At 34.5% G+C, this 25,879-nt stretch overlaps 1 protein-coding gene across 4 annotated transcripts in view; it reads right to left on the bottom strand.

Moving 5' to 3' along the window:
* Nucleotides 1-25,879, bottom strand: part of Cop1 (COP1, E3 ubiquitin ligase) — a 139,842-nt gene that overhangs the window by 44,472 nt on the left and 69,491 nt on the right. For all 4 annotated transcript variants that reach the window (XM_026787619.1, XM_026787620.1, XM_026787621.1 and 1 more), the window contains 5 exons: nucleotides 16,138-16,281; nucleotides 13,469-13,577; nucleotides 13,077-13,158; nucleotides 4,162-4,278; nucleotides 1,213-1,330 (listed from right to left, as the gene is read on the bottom strand). In XM_026787619.1, coding sequence (XP_026643420.1) covers nucleotides 1,213-1,330; nucleotides 4,162-4,278; nucleotides 13,077-13,158; nucleotides 13,469-13,577; nucleotides 16,138-16,281 — 570 coding nt within the window. The remainder of the gene's footprint in view (nucleotides 1-1,212; nucleotides 1,331-4,161; nucleotides 4,279-13,076; nucleotides 13,159-13,468; nucleotides 13,578-16,137; nucleotides 16,282-25,879) is intronic.

The raw sequence follows: 25,879 nt of genomic DNA, 5'->3' as shown, positions 1-25,879 counted from the left end.
AAAAAAAAAAAGAAATGCCAGCACTTGGGAGGCAGAAGCAGGGAGACCTCTGTGAATTCAAGGCCAGCCTGGGCTATAAGAGCTAGTTCCAGGACAAGCTCCAAAGCTATAGAGAAACCCTGTCTCAAAAAAAACAAACAAACAAACAAACAAACAAACAAACCCACAAAGAAAAATAAATGTGCTTTAATCTATTTTATTCCACAGTATTGCAATGACTTTTCATTTAAAACATCATTAAAGTCATTTACTGCCTATAATAGTTATTCTAAAGATAGAATTCTCTTTAGCTACCACTTAATTTAAGTTTGTGAATTCATTACCCACATAACTCCCTTGGAAAGCTCAGTTTTGAATATTTTTTGTCCTCTTTTGTAACTGAACTGAAATCATTTTTGCAACATCACTAAATTCTTATTTATAGCAACCAATGTGAAGATGAAGGTGAGATGGAAAATTCAAGGCCCTGGTGTAAACAAGCTTCTAAGAGAGATAAGGAACTAACTTAAAAAGAAGAAAGCAAGAAACCAGTAAGTTTGTGTGTGTGTGCAGAAATTAAGAATGAATATTTACTAGATAATAAGAAAACTATGAGAATGATAAACAAAACATGGAACTACCCATGTTATTAGAAAAGTCCTATAGTTTCCCATTGGAGATTACTTTGTATCACTGATATTTTCTTACCTTCAAAAACAGCAACTAATATTTTATAAAAGGACATTTGCTGAGTATAAACAGACACACTTAAAAAGTTATCTTTAAAACAGATTTTACTGTGAAACTGATGTAGGTTATTATAAAATCAACAAAATATTTAAAACCAAAAACCATCCTACTACTATGTTGAAAGCAGACCTATAAGTAACACATACTGATTGACTTTAATGTAATAAATTATTTTTCTTTATATTACATCAACCATGTTGGTTACCTCTACAGGAGAAGCAGTGGCAGATCAAATTTGAAGTTCAACTGTTAATTAAATTACAAATATCACTTAAGAGGGCTTATCAGAAAGTAACACAGCCTTTTATTTATAAGTAACATAAAATAAACAATGAAGGTAAGATACATGTATTTTAATTAAAGACATGTAAATCTGTCACTTGAGAAAGAAAATACAATCCAAGGTCACTCTTTGCATATACCCAAAACATCAATGCTGAGACCTCTGTACCAAACTCACCCTCCAAGGGGAGTAATACTCACGCAGAGACAATTTCTTCACCACTAACAAACTTGGCATAAGAGACTGCTTTTCTGTGTCCCTTGAATACCATTATTGGTTGTTTAGTGTTACGAAGATCATAGTAGTGAACACAGTGATCTAAAAGAAAATAAAGAGATAAATGTAGTAAATGAAGAAAAGGAAGGAAAACAACTGAAATGGATTTGGTGTTTACATCTGAGTAAAGTAGTGGCTGAGTAAGAGCGATCATCTTCACATAGAAATATTATTTTGAAGCCTTGTTTAAAAACTACCCTTGCAAAAGTTAGAACGGAGTCCAGGAGAGAGATCTTAGTATCTTGTTTAAGCCTAACAGAAGCAAGCAGGCTATAAAATACAAAAGACAACAACAAAAAGAAAAGAGTTGCCCACAAACCTCTCCTTAATTCCAAATAACAAAGCATACAAATAAGCCATTAGGTAAGGGAAGAAGAAACTAGCTTTTTAGACCTAAAACGTAGAGCCTAGTAACAGAACATGAAGATGCAATCCAGTATCTGACAGTGCCTAAGGTCGATTACCAAGCCAGTGCTCATGCACCAAAACTTTGGGTGAAGCTGACCTGGTGTCAACAAGCTGCCCCTACCTCTTCCCTGAGTCCATCATTGCTCCATTCCCTGGGGCTAAGGAAAAACCACAAAACATTGCCAGGCCACTGAAACCCAGCAAGCTTTTGGTCTTCAAGAAAACAGCATCTGATCTCACTGTGATGTTAGGCAGGAAGGGATATGTAGCCACAGTAAAAGCAATCTGTATTTTGACCAGCATCTCCTGTGGCTGACTTAGCTACCTAAGGCTCCAAATATACCAGAGCAGCAGACAGGCACAACACCATGGTCCTGTTTTCAGTCCATGCTATGCTGGTCTTAGGTGTGGGCTCTAAGGATGACTCTATACTGAGGTGTCATCCTGAACCCAATACCCAACAGAACAAGGAAAGAGCCAGTATTTCTTGGGATTAAAGGAAGTAGTTGCCAATTTACTGCGTAAGATCACTGGGTCTAGTTTGTAGTCTAATGGACACTTTGGCATATTAAGTATCACTGTTCACTAATCTAGAATACATTTCCATTATTTAGGGTTTCTTTATTAGTGTTGCTGTGATAATAAACCCTGACCAAAAAGCAGAGTTTCAATGTTGTAAATTCATAGGCAGATTTTCTTGGGCTATTTAGCCCCCTTAATAGTGAATCCCTGCTCACTTGTGCCTGACTCAACAAATCTGAACTACCAAGTAAAATACCCTGGGATGTATTATCTTGACAAACCACTAGATTCCACCAATCCTAAAGACTAAAATGTCAACAAATAGTATCTGAATCCACTATCAGGTATTTTCCTATCTGTCTGTAACTCTCCTGGCCTGATGTTTTCACCAATGTAGCTAAAAATGCCTTAATTTATGTTTTCTGTTGTTCTATGTTTACAAAAACAACACAATTCTGAAATCATATTGGAACTCGGTATTTGGGACAAAAATCAGTCAGTGTGCCAGGACCACGGTAACTCCTATTGGGCTTCAGATACACACTCTCTTTTTCCTTTCAGTGTTTTGTTATTTCGGTTACAAAAAGTATTTTGAACAAATACCTAATTCTGGGATTACACACTTTTCCTAACTTTTAAGTACTTTTTGTGATAACTCTGTTGATCTCTTGGTCTCATGTACTTGTTGATGCTAAGTCAGCTGTTAACCTTTACCTTATTCTGAACATATTTTTGCCAAAGTTATTGCTTTCAACAGTAAGCATTATACCAAACTATAAATGAATGATGCTGACCACATGTTAAATGATCCTTTTTTCTTATTTTCTATTCTGAGCCTGTTCAACATTATGAAAATAGTTAAAGGAAAGAAACAATAGTAGAGAAGTACAGGATATGGATATGGTTGCAATACTAAGAAGAAAATCAGGTTTCATTGGATGAATTCTATCAATTATGTTCAAGCCATGGTGAATTTATTCAAGAAAGACAAACAATTCTGGAAGATGTGTACAGGTGTACACAGTAAGCATCAAAATGAGAATCTACTGTAATAGCCAATAGTTAGAGACAACTTGCCAGACAAGTTAGTCAACTTGCTCAAGATTACATTTCTCGCTAATGGAAAAAAAAGAGTAAACAAACAGGGAAGTAAGAAGATTTACAGAAACAAGTAGCACTAGTAATGACAAAGTTTAAAACATGTTCTCTTAAAGTTGTTATTGTTCTCATTACATGGTGTCAGCTTATCTTTTTTTAAAAAAACAGCCATAATATTAGAAAAAATAACAAGGAACTTTCACATTTTAAATTGTAAGTATTTACTTTTTATTTCAGTAAGAATTCAAGAGAGAAAAAAAATTGAGTAGGGTGAGCATATGACTTATTCTGCAACTCATGGCCCTCTCAAAATGAAAACTGCTACTACTAGTAACGTGAAGGGACCAGTGTAAAATAGGAGTGCAAAATACTTAAGGTGATTTGTTGATATAACTAGAACACCTATCTTAAAAAAATAGACTACACATCAGCATGTCTCCATGCTAAACAACTGGCAAGTTCATTCCCCTTAGGTGAGTGCATTATGCATAGCAAGAACTGAATAAATAAAGTCAGAGGAATTAATAGGCTTCTTAAAAAATCCTGATCCTCTATAGTACAGCTGTTTAATAAACACTATTCTGTTAGTCTCTAAGAAAAATGCACACAAACATTTAGCAGACAGCCAACAAAAATTAACATGCCCATCTCTATTATTAAAGATATGTGACAGAATAACACAACTAGGTATAACAATAAATAAATGAGTAATAACAATGTACTTCTCACTAAAACCTAACAACAAAAAGAAAATTTAAGATTACAAAAGTATAATTTATTTTTAATTGTACTTGCAGGCATGGGGATAAAAAGTGAAAAAGGATAAATCTACTTTTATTTTTTACCTGCACAGCCAAAAGCCAAATGGTATCTGGAGGAGGGGCTGAATTTCACACAGCAGACGTTAGCCTTTGCCTCAATGCTTGCCACGGAATTGTCTAAATTGGTAGACCACAGCTTCACTAAGGTAATGAAGATAAAAATAAAAAGAACAATACACTGAGAAAATGTTTCTGCAACTGGACAAGTGCTACCAATGTACCTTTTGTATGAATATAAAACATTTTATTAGGACAAAATATTAAGATGAATAATCATGTAATAGAACAATACTTGAATCTGAGAGCAAGCTTTCAATGCTAAAACTCAACAGACATGAGCAGTGATTTCACAAAGATATGTGGAACCCATAAGACAAAGGTACAAAACAAGCATTCTGGAGCTAGATGGCGGGTCCATTATACATAAATTAGTATCAATATTCTATAGTGAAGATATAACACACATTTAAATAAAAACCACAATTTTCACATGTATGAGATTGTTAAAATAAAAATGTCTCTTAAAACACTTCAAAACTTCCAGCGAAGGTAGAACCGGGGTGCTCTTAACCTCTGTCAAAGAAGCAACTTCTTTACATTGGAAAGTAGTTAATGGAGAGGTGTGTAACTTGTCAGACACTGAGAAGAAGAGACTCAGTGCTCTCAGCACTAAGTGGGACATTTATATTCCTGCCCCACCCTGTCAGACACTGAAAAGAAGAAACTCAGTGTGCTCAGCTCTAGTGGGATATTTATATTCCTAGCCCTTCCCAGCAGCCCCAACACCTTGGAAGAGGAAAGAATGTAAGGACTGAAATATGGGAGGAGTGCTGTCAAATGCTGACTTCTGGATAGCACGGTCATGTGGTTACATACCTAAAACCTGCAGCATTGTAAACTACCCCAATTCTGACACAAATGTGATAGATGACTCTAGGACTCCGCCCAAACCAAGGAGCAACAGGAAGTGGATACTTGCAGGGAGAGGAAGAATCAATCTTTATTGGTACTGGTGGGTCTCCCATGCTCCATTGTGTGGCTTCATAACCAAGAACACACATGCAACTAGACTTAATAGGTTATCAAAAAACAGCAATGTGGTGATGCGGTTGGCCACAGTGCTTGGGAGGTAGAGGCAGGCAGATCTCTGTAAGTTCAAGTCCAGCCTATTATCATAGTTCCAGGCCAGTCAGGGGCTAAAGTGAGGACCCCCCCCCCCCCGTTTCTCACACACACCAGAAAAACAAACAAATAAAAATTATGTAAATTTTAGTTTTCTATGGTTTATGTAAACATAAATGACAGAATATAAAAATCCATGGCTATATTTTAAAGTTCTTTATATGATACAGTCTATTCTAGTGGAATATACTAGAATTTATGATTAATTAAGAATCAAATTAGAGCAGATCTGATCTGAAGCAGAAACGTAAGTTGTTATTTTACAAAAGTACCAGAGCAAATTTTAAACAATGAAAACATATGAGAATAAATATAATTCACAAAACAGAATTTTAAGGCACAAGTTGCCATCCTGGCTGAATAAAAGAATAAAAGCATTAAAAGTACAGGGAAAGGTTTACCAGCCAACTTTATCCATCTTTTGGTCTGTTTCAATATCTGATTCAGGAATATTTCTTAGACGGTGCCAGGTAATTGCAATTTAAATAAAGATTTTTTTTTTTTTTAAACAAAACACCCCAAGTGATTCAAACATATTTTTGGGGCTGGAAGCACAGAAAACTTCAGGGCCTTTAAAGATTACTGACAAAGTTACTTCTAAAAATGAGTAACTAAAAAGAGTCACAATAAAGAGGACTTCAATGAAGATGGCTTTCATAATTTACACATGAAGTCTCAGTAAAAACTACTTATTACCAAAATAAGTAAGCTTTAAAAGAGACACTCACCAGAGTAAGGATTTTAAACACAATTGTTTTGTGTTCTTTACTAATAAGAAGATTCTACTTCAGTAAACATAGATTCACTTGGTTAACACATATAAACTTTTTATGGTTATTAGTCACTAGTACCTTGCTTTCCATTTCAGATAATTTTCTATCACCATATAACCAAATTACTAATTTCTGTATACTCATTTTGTGGAGATGGGTTGTTTGAGTCAACAGAAGTTTTTCTTTCTTTTTTTTATAAATTGGCAAGCCAGGGAGTGGTGGCACAGGCCTTTAACCCCAGCACTAGGGAGGCAGAGGTAGGTGAATCTAGTGAGTTCAAGGCCAGCCTGGCCAATGGAGGGAGTTCCAGGCTACAGAGAGAAACATTGTCTCAAAAAGAGGGGTGGGTGTGGGGTTAGAAAAAAATCAATGTAAAGCTATTTCTCAAGAGAACACATACAAATGGGAAGCAAATACACAAAAACAAGCTCAACATAACTAAACAGAGGAATTCAAAGAGAAACCACAAATAGAAACCACAACTGGTGGTTACTCAAGTAAGAATGATTGTTATGAAAATGACAAAAGGTATAAAAGTTGTCTGGGCTGTGGAGAAAGGGACCACCATGATCCAGTAACCCCAACACTAGGCATCTATCCCATAAAAGTAAAATGTGTTTACTGAAACACCCACACTCACATATTTATTACACTATTTATAATGGCCAAGTTATACAAATAAGCTATTTGTTCATCAGACACTCAAGCCTGTCCACTTGGCAAAGATGCAGATGGACGCATCTTCCAACCCTCATCAGAAAAGCTTTTATTGGCTACAGATGATGATTAACACAAAGAAACACAACTAGGCAAGGTGCAGAGAACAAGTGCCATCAGAATATTCAGTCCCAAATGGAAAATTTATATTGCACCCTCTCCTTAAAAGGGTCAAGAAAGAGGGGGCAGAAAGACAATAAGACCCAGAAATGTGAATGAATACAAGAAAATAGTGTCTTCCAGACACAGCCAGGAAGCTGCACTATGAAATCACAGCAGTTAAGACTACAAACAATCCCTGTGCAATCCCTCAATGGAGAAGAGAGGTAGACATGATGTCCCACCTTAGGGCTAGTGGCAATGGATAGCTGCTGGGAGAGACTCGTCTTCTTTGAGTATTACCAATGGTAGGTAAAATAAGCCCCAGTGGAAGATCATATATTCATGAATATACAGAGAGAACAAGATGAGACTTGTGGAAAAAAAGAGGACACAAAGTTGGCAGGAAGGAGAGGTGGTGGTAAATGTAACTAAAACTCAGCATATGAAATTCTTAAAAAAAAAAAAACTAACTAAAAATTAAAGACAAGATCCAAAGCAATACAATCAAACAAAACACATATTTATTTACATATGCTCTCCTTTAGTTCTAATAAAAAATATAAAAATGAGTTATGGAAAAACCATATAGCAATGAAGGACGAGAAAAATAAACTCATTATCTAGTTGGCACTAGGAAATAAGTCTGATATGTAACATTAAGTGTTCTATACAAGTTTTATTACCTCAATGTTACTAGGTAAAGGAATGGTTTTTCCTTTAGTACCATCTGATTCCTCAGCTCAATAAAAATTAATAAATTTTCAAAAATTCAATTACCCTATAGAGCAAAGTTTATTATCTAGTAATCTGCAATATTTGAGCTAATCAATTCCCTAAATTTATTTTTCAAAATGCTATTTAAAAAAAACAGAATATACATTGTATTTATATAAAACAGAAAAAATACTCACAAATAGAATTGACAATGCTGTTTACCAGAACTATCACAAAACCTAAGATCTCATATGAAATACAGGAAATATTCTGAAAATAACCCAGGGACTCTGTGACCATTGTTTTACAAAACGTTACTAATAGAGGCTCATGTTCTTGATTTATATATTTAACAGTTGGTTTTGTACTATAGCAATGGAGGGAAGTGTGTATAGCTGGCACTTCATGGTCCTCGTAGTTAACAATATTCACTGTGTGGACCTTCACAGAAGAGAAAAGTTACATCAATGACAAAGTATTGTCAAGCTAAGGGGGACATAGATGAGGGTCACAAAGGTCCCATGTAATTCACAGGCATGTTTTGTTTCTCTGAGTGATATCTGTACAGCAAAATAAAAAAAGAAATTTACTTTGAAGAATAAAAAGAATGTAGGAAAGATTTTAGAAAAATGGAGGTAGACAAGTGAGTCAGTAAACTACAAAATAAGAATTAACCTGAAGAATAAAAATACTGACAAGAAAGAAAATAGTATATTTAAGGCTCATAAAAGAAAACAAAAAGGTAAAATATTAATACAAATAGGTATAAAGAAGAGATTTCAGATTCATGAATATTCAATGGTGTAGTTCTCAGAAGACTACTAAGAGACTTAAAAAATGGTACTATGTATTAATAAAGGGGCAATTTACCAACATATACCAACCTTCAATTGGTTTATGCCCTTAAGATAACAGCTTCAAAATACACGAAGGCATACATCTCTACTTTATGTGTCAGGCAGAACTGAACTCAGGTTTTTCTTCTTTGTTTTAAGGTTTATTATGTGTAGGTATGTAAGTGGGCCTGGGTAACTAAAAGTACACCAAATGCATGCAGGAGCTGTGGAGACCAGAGGGAGTCATATCCCCTAGAACTGAAATAGAAGTTGGTTCTGAATTGTCATATGGGTGCTGAGAACTGATGTAAAATGTCCTTCTGTATTACTGTGTTACTTTCATTGGCTAGTGAATAAAGCTGTTTGGCCAATGGCTTAGTAGAGTAAAGCAAGACAGGAAATCTAAATAGAGATATATAGAGAAAGCAGGTTGAGTCAAGAAAACACCATGTAGCACCAAAGGAAAAAGACAACAGAACCTTACCAATAGGCCACAACCTCATGGTGATACATAGATTAATAGAAATAGATTAATTTAAGATGCAAGAACTAGCTAGGAATATGTCTGAATCATTGGCCAAACAGTGTTGTAATTAATACAGTTTTCGTGTGATTATTTGGGTCTGGGCACAGGGAAATGAATGAGCAGTCTCCGCTTACAGAGAACCAAATATAGCCCTCTTTAAGACAAGAAAGTACTTTTAATTGTTAAGTTATCTCTTTTAATGCTGTCTCTAAATATAGCTTTGTGAGGTTTTTATTTTTAAATATTCAGAGCCATTAAACCCCACATACTCTTGATTTCCCCAGCTTTTGCCCTAACATGTACAGAAATTAAGGGAAAAAAAAAGTGTACCTCAAGATTGTTTTGTAGTTTCTTACAGAAAGAGTCACTGGCATGCTACCTTCCTGGTCAACTATTGCAGGTTCTATTGGCATATGTGGGACTTCAAAAAGAGATTATTTGACACAATGAAAATTGCAGTTAGTGCCAGATTATGAGCAATTCATTGACTAATTCCTAAGAAGTAGACAGAAACAAAACTCATTTAGCAATTGTAGTTACTTCTTTGAATAAATAAATGGGACACACATTTATTGTCACCTATCTATTTTTTTGTCCAGATTTATTTTTAAATTTTGAGTATGTGTGTGAGTGTGTGTGTGTGTACATGTAAATACAGGTGCCCTGGGAGGCCAGAGTCCTTAAAGTCTCTAGAAATGAACACAGAATATCCACTTAACCAATGAGCCAGCTCCAGAAAACATGCCTGTGTCACTTCAAAGATTTATTTTTATATCTACTCTCATATAAATTGTCTGTAGTTTGCAGGAAAAAAAAAAGAAAGGAAAAACATTACACAGAACATAGAAATAAATTAGAATTCATGTTTCTATCTCATAACCCGAAAAATCAGTAGGATATGGAAAACCAGAACAATACTACCAAGAGTTCCCTAAATGACACTTATTGAATTCTCTATAAAAGACAGAGTAGAGATTCTTCTCAATGCCTCTGAAATATTTACCAGGGTAGTTCATAAACTGGACCACAAAGTAAATTACAACATATTTAGAGGAATTAAAATTATATAAATTGTTTGTACATAAATTAGATTTCTAAAAAATTTAAAATACATTTTATAATGATCCACAGCTAAACAAGTTACTCAAAAAGAAAAAAAAACAAACCATGGAATTAGAAGTTGAAACTAAAAACAAATGTTAATACATGAAATCTAAGAATTAGCTAGAGCAGTGCTTAGAAGAAAGTGTATGAAGAACAAAGCTTAAAAGAGAAGGTCTCAAGTCAGAGACATGAACTATAATAGGAAGAAAATAATTACACAGAAATACAGAAATATTAATGAATAAAATTCACTTAAGTCCGAACAGCTTCCCTACAAACACTCAATTGTTTTACAGAAATAAAATATATACTGTCAATGGGCCCAAAACAGCCAAAACGGGTCCTGAAAACAATCAAAGACGGCAGATTCATACTTCTTGATTTCAAAATAGCACTACAATTATTAAAATAATGTGGTACTGGAATGAAGATATACATAAAAACCAAAGGCATACAATAAAAAGACAAGGGCTAAACCCAAGAATGTAAAGTGTAATTTTGTTAATTGTTCCAAGATTATGAAATGGGAAAAGAATAAATAATCTTTTTAGTAAGAGACGTTAGAAATTCAGGACATTTGTGTGTAAAAACAAAGTTGTATTTTTAAACCATATACAAATTAAAATGGGTCAAAGACATAAATGTTAGACTTACTGCAAAACTCATGGAAGAAAATATAGGAGAAAAGTCTCACAACAATGAATTTGGCAGTGATTTCTCAAATATTCTAAAGGCATATACAACAAAAGCAAAAATTAAACAAACTGAACTTTATAACAATAATTTATAAATGTACCAAATGCTATCAACACTATAAAAAGGGAACCCAAAGGTGGAATACAAACTATGCGCTTGGTTAATACCCAGAATATAAAGATAACTCTCATTTCAAGCAAAAACAAGAGTAAGAAAAATGAGAATTTTGGTTTTTTGTGGGTGTGTGTGTGTTAACTTAGAATTCAACAAAGATAGCTAGATTGTTAACACTCACACGTAAAGAAAGATGTTTTGTATCACGGCACTGTAGAGAAATTAAAATAAAAACTATATTCAATTACCCCCTTAAACCCACTTTTAGACTTTTCTATATATTTTACAACAAAACAAAAACAGCGGGTAGAAAGACATGAAGGCACGCAGGCAGGCAAAAAAAGAAGTTAGTGAATGAAAGCAGGGGGATATGGAAAGAAAAAGGAAAGGCGGGAATAAAGAAAGAGGCAGAGAGGGATGGAGTCAGCTGGGCAGGTAGGCAGGTAAATCCAAACTAAGAGGCTAAGGATGTTGACATGAATGTGGAGAAATCAGAACACTCAGGCACTATACCCATTATATATGGGATCTTAAATGGTATAGATAACATGATAAATATGGTGACAGTTCCAAAAATGTAACCATAGATTATCATATAATAGGGCAATTTCACTTCTGAGAACTAAAACAAGTTAAATAAACATATTCGCACATAGATAGATAGATAGATAGATAGATAGATAGATAGATAGATAGATAGATAGATAGATAGGGGCCTTTATATATAAAAAGAGGGAAGAAAAAGCACAATATGTGAAATAAAGGCTCCAATGCTGGGACCACTATTATTTAGTCCTTACTGTGGAAGCTACACAATGAAAGGAATGAAAAAAGGGAAAGAAAATTATGGCAACTCTCTTTAAAAGTTATTTTTAAAAGGTTTATATTTTTTCCTTTATATGATTCTGTGTTTGTGTGTATGCATTGTGTGCAGATGCCTGTGAAGGCTTGAAGAAGGAATCTGATCCTCTGGAGTTGGAAACACAAGTAGAGAGAGACTTGCCTGGCTAACTTACAAACCTACAGAAGTGGGGACTCCAGACAAGGTCTCCAATTTGCCAACTGAGAAGTATCACAGACATACTGATATTTGTTTAATTATAACACAAAAACTACTTTGAAGGCAAACTGAATGTAAAAATATATTCTTTGTTAGTTACACAGACATTCAAAAATGCAGCATAAAATAGAAAAATTTAGAAACTGGAGTACAGTATTTTCTAACATCATGCTTCATAAATAATTATGTTAAAAAATAAATATTCACCATCATTTTTTCAATATAGCCACTGCTGAATCAGTTAACAGTTTCCATAGTAATTAATTTTTATTTCCATCTAAAATTTTTTGGGACATGGTCCCCTTTAAATCTGTAGAAAGCTGGGTTTATTGGTATTTATTATCATAGGTAACACAAAAAAAAAACATTCAAAAGGTATTAGTACACTTGATTAAAAAGTAAGTTAACCTGTTCACAACACCTCCACTAAAACAGGAAAGAAGAATAGTAGAAAATAACAAATAGTAAAGAAAGACAAAGAAGAAAAGCAGAAAAGGCCAATTGAGATAGGAAAAGAGATATAAACAAAAATATTTTACTACCATGAGGCTTTAGAGTATATTGGATATTTCAAATAATTTCAGATGTAGAAATTTCTAAATGCTTCAGGAAATAAAGTTTACTAAATGGTATATCTAAAACACTTGGTTAAAAGATAATAGTAGGGGTGGACACTGGTAAATAGCACTTGCTATAAAATTGTGAGGAATGGAATTCTGACCCAAGTACCCACGCTAGTGTGCCACTACTGCCTGTAACTCCAACTCAGGGACCTGACACCCTCTTCTGGCTTCTGTATACATATGTGCATATACACGGACACACAAACACACAGACACACACACGATGCAGGGGGAGGACATATACACACATAAGGAAAATAAGAATCTTTAGGAAGTTGCTAGCAATTCAGAGGGCACCGTGTGACACAAAAGGAAAAACATTATTATGAAGAAGCAGTGCGCTCATTTTTCCTTCACTCAGGAAAAACTGATGTCTAACTCAAATTATTTTTGATTCACAAAGGACTAGCATGAGTTTCAATAAATAACTTACATAGCTGTGCCTAAAAGGAGTTCTGGGGAGTGGGAACTCCTGAGGGAAAATTATAGTACCTTTTGCATCATCAGAACCTGAAGCCAAAAGTTTAGGATCCATCAAATTAAAGTCAACACTCCAACACCTCTTTTCATGCTCCTTGATATAGAAAAAAGAAAAAATAATAATTTACTGATATGGGTTGGTGGCACAAAATGCAATCAAATGTAAAACAAAGACACTGGTAGAAATCCTCACACTAAAATTAATGCTTTGGTAAATGTATTTGATATATTCTAAAAATAAAGTATGAGAAATTTCTTAGAAAAGCATTTGGTACTACCACAGTTGTTATAACTATAAAAACACTAAACAGTGACTGAAATTTTTTAATTATAAAGCACATGAATATCATAAATTACTGCAAAACAAAAAATTGTTTTAACATGCAGTCAGTTTCCATACTTACCTGATAGACTTTTGACCTCTGTCCTGTGAATCCATCCCATAGTATAACAGTGCCTTCATAGTCACTGCTGGCTAGCAGATTCTTATGGTAACTACTCCAACTGATACAGCTGAATGAAAGAAAAGCTAAAGCTTTAGGATGTAAATAAGTAACAATGGAGCATAATGAATTTCAATGTGTTCAGGAAGATGAACACTCCTCAAAATGGTTTATATCACTTCACAATCATTTAGAAAGAGATGATAGTACTAGCTACATTTCCTGAGTGAACTATCCACACTAAAGTTTACATTTTTTACTCTGATCACAGTATGATAGATACGAACCAGAAGCTACTACTGATCATCTCTACTACATGTGAAAAGCATAACTACTAATCACAATGATAAATGCTCAGGTGACTCAGAGAATGTTACAGCACAATGACAGATATGAAAGACTGTTGAGCTCTATATTAAGCTTTGCCAAATCATATTAAGATAAATAAATGAATATAAATTACATTTCTGTTTATATTTAAAAGGTCTTAACCAACATAAGTTACGATTAAAATTCCAATTAAAATACCCCAAAAGATTAAAAGTTTGAACATTTATGACTTTAGCTATTCTCTAAAAGTCTGCATCTAAGGCAGTAAGCTACTGTTGAGACACATACATGTTTAAATCGGGCAAAACAAGATGTATATTACTGAACAAGGTATTAAGAAAAGCAAGTAATATATTTTGCTCTCTATTGTATTTATGACAAATTTTAGGGATTGGGAAGAGATCGTTTACATTTTAAAATATACTCAATTTTCCATTGATGGATTTAGACAGACCTGCACTGTAATTCCAGACTGGATAACTTAGTGTATTTCATAACTGGCGAAAACAAACTGGACAACTCTGTTAGCTTTGCTTAGGTACAGGTCCTTTTAGCCCCACAGATTTTGGCCATTTACTCCAATGTAATGTGCCATAAAGTACTAAGCATTTGCCTATGTGCCATGGCAGAGCAGGTGGCAGCACACTTAAACTCTAATTATGTTTTCCTCAAGGGAACAATGAGGATGAATACTTGTCATGAGCCAAGTATTCTGCTGAGTTTACTACTATGATGTTTTAAAGTACAATTTTATACAAGTGATATTACTATAATGGCCACATGCTATAAATAAGTATAAGGGGTTGCAAGTACAAACTCTAGAATTAATACTACCTCAATTTGCTACACATTACCTAGCTCATCCCAGGCAAGCTATTAACTTTCGGTTTTAGCACTCCTCAGCTGTAAATGCGGCAATAATGGTAACCATCTCAGACAATTGTTAAAGCACACAAGACAATGCCTAACACATGAACATTTAATAAATTCATTTTTGCAATATATTCTCTGCTTAGAAGACAGACTGATGTGGGATCCCCCTCTGTACGCTGTGAATAAAGAAGCTGTTTCGGCCTAGGGCAGGGCAGAATAGAACTAGGCAAGAAAACTAAACTGAATGCAAGAAGAAAGAAGGTGGAGTCAGGGACTTGTCATGTAGCTGCCAAAGGAGGTAGATACCATGTAGCTGCCCAAGAAGCAAGAGGTAACATACCACAAGCCTCACAGTAAAATATAAAATAATAGAAATGGGTTAATTTAAGATATAACAGTTACTTAATAAGAAGCCTGAGCTAACAGGCCAGACAGTGTTGTACATAATATAGTTTTTGTGTGATTATTCAGATCTGGACAGCCGGGAAGTAAAAGGCAGTCTCCATTACAGACAGACTGAAATAGATTCTCAAGTATGAGTGCCACTGATAAATAGATGGCTCGTAAACTGTTGTGGGTGAATTAGGAAACAAACGAACATAACACTAGTTTATTACTAACATCATTAAAATGCACATAAAAACACATATACCTTGGATTCAACATCTTTAATCCAAAATGTCCCAGAATCCAAAACATCTAGAGTACCAAGTCTGTTGGCTAAATATACACAAACTCTGTTTCGTAGCAATGGATGTGAAGATACACATTCATGGTAAGTGAAGTCTGTGATTAGGTTCACATCTTATCTCCAAGATGTTTTGAAACCCACATGGATGAAAAGCTTAATCAGAAACACTGTGGTACCAAACATTTCAGATAAAGGATACTTAAAACTGTATGTATGTATTTATCAAGATAATAAGGGTACATGAACGACTAATAATCAGGTGCCCTTGAGAACAGATAGGGAAATCTATTTCTTCTATGAGGTAGAAAAGAGAGGGAGAAAAAAAAAAGAAAAAAGAAAAGGAAAAGGCTGATTGTAGAATTCCTGACATTCCTGGGAAACACGTTAGCTCTGCACTGCTATGAACTATAATCCTTATTGAATTAAATTTAAATAGTGTTCTTTCAAAGAAAAGCCTAATATTTGTGTGAAAAACATCTTAAAACTAGAAATAACTATAATATTTAGAGACACGTACATATTATGGATTATTTCTGATGTTCAGATACTATTTATAGGCAAAAATAAATGATTACTTCCACAAAAAGCAAACAATGTCTACAGAAAAGATACTGCTTTAAAACAAAGCATCTCAACATATAGAATCACAGTATTCAGTCTCATGGAAAAGGGAAAATAACGTCATACTTAACGCGAATATGGACAGCAGCTATATATATGCTACTTTGGGGCATACCTGATTTTGGAATTGCAGGTCATTTCATTCTCAGGGTAATGAATATCCACTGCATCCTGGATGACTGTGCCATATTCATAGACTTTAATCTTCTTTGTAACCCCAGCAATTGCAAAATAGTCACAATCCCGATCAAATTCGATACTAATGGGGAGGGAAAAACACAACTTGCTTGTGAGATCATGAAGCAAACCTTATGATATTATACATAGCAATATTTTAGGGTTTTAAGTTTTTCTTTCCTTCTTTCTTTTTATTCTTCCAATGCTGGGGCTTGAACGCAGGGCATAAATGTATACTAGGCAAGCACAATGCCAATGAGTTATACCCTCACTGGCACTTTCTATTTCTAAGAGTTGCCTCTACAGATAAGACAGCTTCTTGACAAAGTTTCAAGTTTCCCTACGCCACATGTCCAGAATAAGTCATCAAGACATCAAATTACAAGAATTAGGAAACTATATAGATAAATACTTGTCAAGGTGAACTTTTGTTCCTAGACAGCTGACATATTTTTAAGTTTACCTTTAATAACCACATTACATCTCAGTATAGAAACCTTTAATGATTTGAACTATTACATGTGTCAATTGAAAATTACCAATTAGTTTTTTTCATAAATTCTTGTTATTGCTCTTTCAGGGAATGTGATATTATTTTAATAAATCTGAACAAGCAGAATTACTGAAGCAATTGGGTAGTGACAAAGGGACAGAATATTAATAAAAACAGAGTAACTAAATAATCCTTACTCCCACCCAGACCATTCTTTATTCCCAAAACAAATATTATCTCTCTGAATTACAAAATGTTAATGCACATCCCTTATTGCACAAATAGGGAACACTCTCTAAATAAACAAAACAAAAACAAACAAAAAAACTCCTCTGTTCCTTTTTAGAGGACTTAGGGAATCCACCCCTTTCCACTCTAAATACAAATTCCAAAGTAAGCTATTTCAATACAATATCTTATTCACTCCTATCATACAAGCTAGAAATCTAACTCGCCCTGATGCGGGTTAAAAATTGAAATGAACCATCATATTCAATACTTTTCAATATAAATTTAGTTTCCTTCTAGAGGTTTAGCTGTAACTCTAGAGAATACAAGAGTTCCCAATGATCTATAATTACTAATTCTCTTAACAACCACATGAGGAAAACATTATTATTATTAACAGTTTAGATTACTGAGGGTTAGAGTGAAGTAATCTGCTCAAAGTTGGCTGGTTTTCAAGTGTATGAGATGATAGTTATCAGGTAATCTGGCTTCACAGTCGAGGCTACTAATATTTAGGTTAAATCAAAAATCAAACCTCCTATGTGCAAGTCAAACTATAAAGTATAAAGGTTAAAAACTCGAACTCTAATAAATTTTGTTATATATTTCTGTACCTACATATATCTTCCCACCACTAAATATCAAGGTACTCATTAAATGCATATAAATACAATTGCATTATATATGTGTATAAATACAAATACTTATATGTGAGGTATTTTGGAGTGCTAGCCAGATGATATACTTTAATGAATTACTTGTGCAATACTCATGCAGACTTAACTGTTACTACTTAGTTAATAATTCAATAGGAAGCTTACTTAGCTGATGACTAAGAAAAATATACATTAAAATTTTCTTAAAGACACATTTAAATACTTTTCTGAATTAGTCTCAAATCATTTCTTAATTTCTAAGTCTTACAAAAAATTTCAGTTAAGTGCCAGCAACTACAGAACAACTCAGCTAATAACCCTGCCAAAAAACACAATCCAATAAGACAGACTTACTGGTATTATAATATTAATGTACATCTGCCTCAGCTAGCACCTGTGTTATGAATTCTAAAACCAGAATTATATTGATGACAACTTTTCTATCCCAGTGCGTATGCACAGACACACAGATACACAGACACACACACAAATGATATTTGTGCTGGTTATGTCACCTTAACCTAAACTACAGTTATTCAGAAATGGCCAATCTCAAATGAAAGAATGGCCCCATTATATTGGTCTGTAGACAAGCATGAAAAACATTTTCTTAATTAGTGATAGATGTGGTAGGCCTCAACCCATTGTGGATAGTTCCACCCTGGTCTGTTGGTTCTAGGTGCACTAAGAATGAAAGCTGAGGAGGTCACAAGCTAATAAACATTTGTTCATGGCCTCTGCATCAGCTCCTATGTCCAGGTTCCTGCCCTGTTTAAAAGGTCCTGCTTTGACTTCCCTTAGTGATAGACTGTGCTGTGGTACTATATATGGAAATAAACCCTTTCCTCTCCAAGTTGCTTTTGGTCACATGATTTTATCATAGCAACAGAAATCATGACTAAGACAGACTGGCAAGTGACAGATATTGAAACTGAAATCTTTTTTTTTTTTTTTCGAGACAGGGTTTCTCTGTGGCTTTGGAGCCTGTCCTGGAACTAGCTCTGTAGACCATCTTAACTGAGTTGGTTTAGAATGCCTAGTTCAAGAACCAGTCATATAATTCCTAAATATATTCCCTCCATCTATACTCCTAAAAAAATGAAAAGTACTCTAACATACAAGTGAAAGTGTGTAAGAATAGGCAAACTTCTAGTTTTTAATACAAACAAGTTTAAGTGTTAACCTGTTATCAACTGACCAAAATCCCCACACAATGGCCTGCGGATACAGCCTTTGCTGACGTTTGGTCTCGGATATCCTTTTCCTCTGTCAGGATGTGTCATTACTTACTTTAATTTGACTGTGGAAAAAAAAGTCAATATTTTTTTTTTTTTTTGGTTTTGGACTCATTGCTATTTTCTTCCATTTGGTTATTTAATAAATATTTTGGGGAGTAAGACATGATGATTCATTTCTATAATCCTAGTGCTCAGAGGCTGAGGATTCTAAATCTGAGAATGCCCTAGGAGACAATCAGACATTTTCACAAAAAACAAACCCAAACCCAATACAACTGAGCCCAAAGCCTATTACACTAGGAACATCAAAGCCTTAGCATTATACTAAAAAGTAAAAAAGAAAATGAAAAGGAAAGATCTGAAAACTGCACCATGTCTGTGAACATTAACTTTTAGGTGATTAGGGATTTCTAGAACCCATCTAAAATGAATATTCTCTTATTCCATAAAATGGCATTTCAGTTATTTTGATTATGATGTCAGATAACACAAAAGCAGTACAAAAGTTTAGCAATGTCAAATTAGGATGAAATAAAATAAAAAGTATGGAAACTAATCAAAATGTACCTGTTTAATTAATTCCCCCAAAGAATAAGGCTTACTATTTACTGTTAAATAAAGCTTCATTTCTGCCTTCTACTATTATCTACAATTATTAAAACTACTGATAAAAATTTATTACAATGAAAAATTCAATTTCATCAACCAAGAATGTCCTAGTAAGATACGCCGCCACCACCACCACTACCACCACCACAAACACACTTAGTTCATCTGAGAACCCTCTGTTCCAGGAACTAGTCATATGACTTCTTACACCTGATTCCCCTGATAAGGCCCAACCTACTCTGGCTATGAGGCCAGATCACACAGCCTAGGGATCTCCAGTTCCTGTCTTCCTCTGTGAAGGTAGGCCCTACAGAGGCCATAATACTTTCTAGGAACCTCAGGCACCAGGTGACCAGTCTGCCCACAAGATTTCTTGCACCCATCTTCCCCAGGTAAGGCCTGTATATATTATAAGTACGCCAGGGTCCACCTTCATTTTCACCAGGCCCATCTACAGTTCCCAGAAATATTGCTTCAGGAGGCCAACCCACAGGCCTTCAACATAACCTACCACTAGAAAATTTCCTAAACCAGCTACCTAGAGGAAGACAGTTATCGCCATCATACTGAATTAGTCCTCTCCTACACTGTAAATGCTGCATGGAGGCAATATAAATCAAGACAAAACAATCTGAACCAACAAACTAAGTAAGATGTGCAAGTCTCAAAAGAGAAACAAAATGAAAAAAGCCAAACATACCAAAAGATGATCAATTCCATAATAATGGTGCCTACTAAAATTATTCTAGTATATGAAGAATTGCAAGAGTACTACCATGTTTAAACAAAGACATGAATATAGTTTAAAGAACAAAAACAAAGAAAAGTCAACCGAAGACATGAAAACTCAAGGAACAGAATTGCCAGGGAAACTCCAAAATGAAATGATTCTGAGAATGAAAACCCCAGTAAGCCAAGTGAAAAACCTCACCATGTACAGCACAGAAATCAGGGCTAGAAAATAAAGGAATTTCATCAGTTAGTAAAGGTCAATGATAAACTTTTAAAAATGAATAAAATGATAGTTATGGGACACCATGAAAAGATATAACCTTTCAATTATGAGGATAGAAGAACAATAATATAGCAAAAGCACAGAGAATATTTTCAATAAAACCATAGAAAGTTTCCTAAACTCAGAGAAAGAGATGCCCACCCAGGTAAAAGAGGTCTACAAGACCCCAAATAGAATCAGAAAAGAAACTCCCCCAAACCCAATACAGTTAAGACATTAAAAACATAAAATAGTGAAAAAATGAAAGGTTCCAAGAGAGAAAGGTCAAGTTACTTACAAAGTCAAATTCATTAGAATAACATTCAAGCTGAAAAATTTAAAACCAGTGGACATGGAAAGATGTGTTCTAGGTTCTGAAAGCTAACTAGTATCAACCTAGAATATTATACCCAGCAAAACCATCTGCAAAATTTAAGGAAAACCTGAAACTTTGCATGATAAAAACAGACTAAAGAACTTAAAAGCACTACTTCAATTCTATCAGATTATACTTGAAGGGAAGACTGCAATCTGGAGACAGAGATCACAGAGAATAAGCCACTCAAGAACAGTTCAAATGAAAGGGGGTGAGAAAAAGACAGAAGACAAAATTACAAAAATTAAAACACATCCTTCAGTAAGTCTTGAGTAAATGGGAACGGAGAAAGCAAACCAGCACTGACAAAGATGCTTCACCCCTATGGCTAGCAATCACAGTAATGTAAGGTTCTATGCTTAAGAGGGAACTAGCAAATCCACAATCTTACCCAGCTTTGAACTTTGCAGCTACAATGAGGATTGACCTGACAAGGGTTATCTTCATTGGAACAATAGTGGTATGCATGTTATGAGTAGCCAATGATTTTCTCAATAAATTTAAAGCACCAAAACCTGTGACTGACTAGGTCACAGACATTGAGGGGGAAAACCCAATACTAAGTCCTTATCTTTATATCCATAGATTAGTGTATCTCTCAACCCTCATCAAAGTTTGTTTGGCTACCCTATCCCAGTAGATGGCAATAAATACAAGTGAACAAACTGAGGAGCATAAGAGACTGTGAAGTGTTCAGCTCTAAATGAGACATCCACATCAGACTTCCTCCTCCACAGGGTTCAGGAAACACCACGGAAGAGGGGGCAGAAACACTGTAGGAGCCAGTGGGTATCTAGAGCAAAATAGTTTTGCCAGACACAACAGCGCGCACGCACGCACGCGCACACACACACACAGAGAGAGAGAGAGAGAGAGAGAGAGAGAGAGAGAGAGAGAGAGAGAGAGAGAGAGAGCGCAATGGTAAGTGAATCATAGCTACACAAGATCAAGACAACTTCTGTGGAGAATTTCTTTTCAGGGATCTAATCTCTGAGAGACTACCTAGGCTTCGGGGGATAGCTCTACAACCATGCACATGAATGTAGCATGTAGGCCTAGTGGATTTAGTGGACTTATTTTATAAAATTAAAAAACAAAGCACAGAGTTTGGAAGGGAATGAAGTAGGGTGGAATTTCAGGGGGAGGGATGGAAGGTAGACCTGATAAAAACAAATTATATGTATGAATGAAACTGCCATTAATAAAGAATTCAATCTCACCAAATTTATTTATTTCCAAACATACTTTTTTTTTTGAAAAATAGTATTATTGGAGATGTACTTAAGCATGGCAATAAATTGCATTTTCTTTCACATTTTGCAATTTTCAATTGTTTAAGAATGTGATTTATTTCAACAGTTGAAAAACATAATTACACTATAAGAAACTGACATAACCTTTGTCAAAAGGGCCATAAGTCAAGTGATTAAGTAGCAAGGCAACAGACCATAAAGCACAGCTGATTAATGCATCTTTCGAGTACAATGTAGCTCAGGCAATGAAAAGTTGTATGTGCCCAAGCAGTTAATTCTGTCACTATGCCTCACAGTCTGTTATATCTTTATGCAATTATAAAAATAAAAATGAGTATTAACAAACAAGATAGATTAATGTCCCCAAACACTAGAATCTAATTTATCAGAAGAAAACATAGTAAGAACAGTTGGTAAAAAAAAAAAAAAATCGTATTTAACAAAATAGTGTGCCTCAAGAGTCACAAGGAGCTATAATTTCAAAGAAACAGATCACAGCCTTAGAAAGTGATTATTATAATGAAAAAGATATTGCCAGATCTTTAGAGAAGACAAATACGTGCAAAAACAAAAACAAATAAAATTAGTGTCATTCAAAGGACTTTCTCCTAAAGCAGTAAGTTAAAGCTCTATAATAGTTATTACACTGAGGGTTAAGCACTATTTTAAACATTAATTCCAAATGTCTACTATGTAGATGTTAAGTCATTTGGTGTAGGTTATATCAAGTAATTAAAATTCAAGAGGCCCAATTTCAGTCTATGCTCTCAGTCATCACTCAAAACTGTCATTTAATGAGAATAGGCTGTTCTTCAAAGAACATAACCTTAGGCAAGAGCATACCACAGAATAACACTATACTATGCTACTATACATATAATAAAAAAAGAATAACCCTAGAAAACGAATTAGAGGGGGAAAAAGAATGAGAAAGTCTTAAGGATTTTCAATTAATAGGCAAAAATACACAATATAAATGAACGACAAGCATGAGACACACAAGACACAGCAATTCAGAAATCAATGATAACTCAAGAAAAACAGAATGATGCATGAATATTCTTAGCTATCAAACATCTAAATGTCCTTTTTCTGCTAGTTGAAAGATAATCCAGACACAGTGTTCCCCAAAATTACAGAAGTACTGGATGTGCACTAATGCGAACTCAAGCTACTTTAATAGCTCCTTACCAAATCTAATCCTACATATGCACACATACGCATGTATATTTACTTTAATTATGGTCTCTGTGTGTGCACGCACATGCACGCAGTTGTCCAATTAAAGCATTTGATCTCTTGAACTAGTTACAGGCGGCTATGAGCCATCAGATATAGACAGAAACTGAACCCTCTGCAAAAAGAGCAAGTGCTCTTTAACAGCTGAACCATGTCTTCAGTCCCTCTATCCATTCAGAAAAGGAATTAGAATTTCTCAAACCAGATCAGTGACATAATCATTTACTATTGTATAACATCCCAATGTTAATGAGACCCATTACAGTATCACTTGAATGCTTTTAAAATTTAATTTTTTTTAAAAAAAAATTATACCCCTCAACATATAAAGGAGGGAAAAAAAACCCAAGTTTCAATTTCAATTTCAATCTTGCCAAATATGTAATCAACTACCCTACCTACAAGTAATGGGTAGGTTCAAACTGTATGTATGCTGTCTGAGACTTCCTAAACATAAACAAATATATAAGAATTTGTACTGTTTAAAATAAAGTAGATGGGATGAGATCACATTTATACTATGGTATCAAAGTAGCATTTCTTAGCAATCATTCTGCATCTGTATATTTTAAAGTCACCTTATTTCATTGTAGTTGTTGTACAAAATTCAACTGTAAGAATGTTTTTCTTTTACATCACTAAAAGCCATTTAATTTTGCTTTTTGTTAGTGTTGTTCTTTTGTCCTGGTTTGAGACAGTGTCTCATGTAGCAATGTCTGACTTTTGTAAGTGAGGATGACCTGGAACTTTTGATCTTCCTGCCACACCTCCAAATGCTAGGTCTTCTATAGTTTTATTTAATTTTTGGACTTTGTCACAGATTACAATCTGATCTGATTGCGTGTCTCAAAAAGCAAAATGTTTATTTTCTCTTAAAGATTATCATGAATAAAAATATTTATAACTAAAACCTCATTCTATTAGTTACTTTTCTATTGCTGTGATGAAAGACCATGATTGAGGCAACTTAGAAAAGCAGGCATTCACCTTACAGTTCCAGAGGGATCTAGTCTTTTTGTGGTGGGAAAGCACAGCAGCAAGCAAGCATGGTGCTGTAGCTAGACACTGAGAGCTTACATTTTGAGCCTCAAGCAGGAAGCAGAAGAGAATGAACTGGTAAGGACATAAAGTTTTGAAACCTCAAGGCCTGTCTTTAGTGACAACTTTCCCCTAGCAAGGCTATACCTCCTTAGCCTCCTCAAACAGCGCCACCAACTGGGGATCAGCATTCAACTGCCCAAAACTATGGAGAATGTCTCGGTCAATCACATGCACACTTCATGATGTGTGTGTAGGGAATACAAGTGATTGAAATCTCATGTTTTCCATGTTGAAATAAACTATTATTTTTCAGTTTTCAAAGTTTTAGTTTTAAAAATTCAAATACAAACACAGGTTTGTTTTGATGTACTATTAAAGTATTTTCCTATTTATAATTATCAATCACAGTTGCTTTCTTTTATAGCTGTTAACAAATAAAATCCGTGGCCACCTCATCTCTTTCATTATTCTCATAAATGAGCATTACAACATTTCTTTCTAGCAATCAAAAAAAAAACTTTTATGACTTACTGTAATAAATCCATCAAATTCTGAGCGTGGTATAGTTACTTTTATCTACACACTTTCCTCTTTGACCTCTACTGATCGCAACTATTGCACTTTGTACTTCCATACGTTATTTATAGTTCTCAATCTTGTGCCAATGAAAAGCTATAAATAAAGATCTGAGCACAGAACAAACTTAAAGACAAACTACTCTAGCATTTCCAACATGGAACATTTTTAACTCATTCACTATAAGTAACTGTAAAGGTCTAATTATTACATTTTTAACCTAACAGACGTATGCCTGTTATGAAACCAAGAAATAATTCCGAATACATATTTGCTGGATAAATTATCTATTTTTTAATATTTAATATTTAAGGATGTCAAGTATATTTTATTCCTCTTTGAAATTAGACAAATAAAAGGCCTCATATATAAGAACTTAGAGCTAATGTCCATCTTCTCTGAAACATGACATCACTCTTTATCAGATCCCATACAAAATTTTTAGTGACATCAATTATTGGAATTCAAATGTTTATAAACCTAAGAATATGATAGACATAGTAAGAGAATAAGTTATGGTAGGGTTCATTTTGCTAGCTATTTCTTCAAAGAATGACCACTCAAGCTACTGAAGGCTGTGGAGCTTAGAAGCCCAATTTATCAAAACAACCACTACTTGTACTTAAGGGGACTTTACATGTAGTCATGGATCTTTGCTGTTTTGATCAAGCTAGTTCTAAGAAACAACTCAGTCTGCTTTATTCTTTAAGCAAACTTTACCTCACATAAAGGCCTGCTCCCACTTTATGGAGCAACCAGATTTTTACAGTTTTGGAAACCATGTGCTTCATCTATTTTAGAGTGCATTAGCCACAACATTCATTCACAGTTTCTACCTTTTTTCAAGTATTATAAACCTGAGAAAAATAGTTTTCTTTTATGTGGTGATAATGGGACCACTATGTATCTAAATCAAGTCACTATAATTGTCATTAAGTGTGTTTGGGGAAGTAATATGTATTCATTTTATTTCAGAA

The sequence above is a fragment of the Microtus ochrogaster genome, assembly GCF_000317375.1.
Source record: "Microtus ochrogaster isolate Prairie Vole_2 chromosome 6 unlocalized genomic scaffold, MicOch1.0 chr6_random_2, whole genome shotgun sequence".
Taxonomy (NCBI): domain Eukaryota; kingdom Metazoa; phylum Chordata; class Mammalia; order Rodentia; family Cricetidae; genus Microtus; species Microtus ochrogaster.
This window is presented reverse-complemented; position numbering and strand designations above follow the sequence as displayed.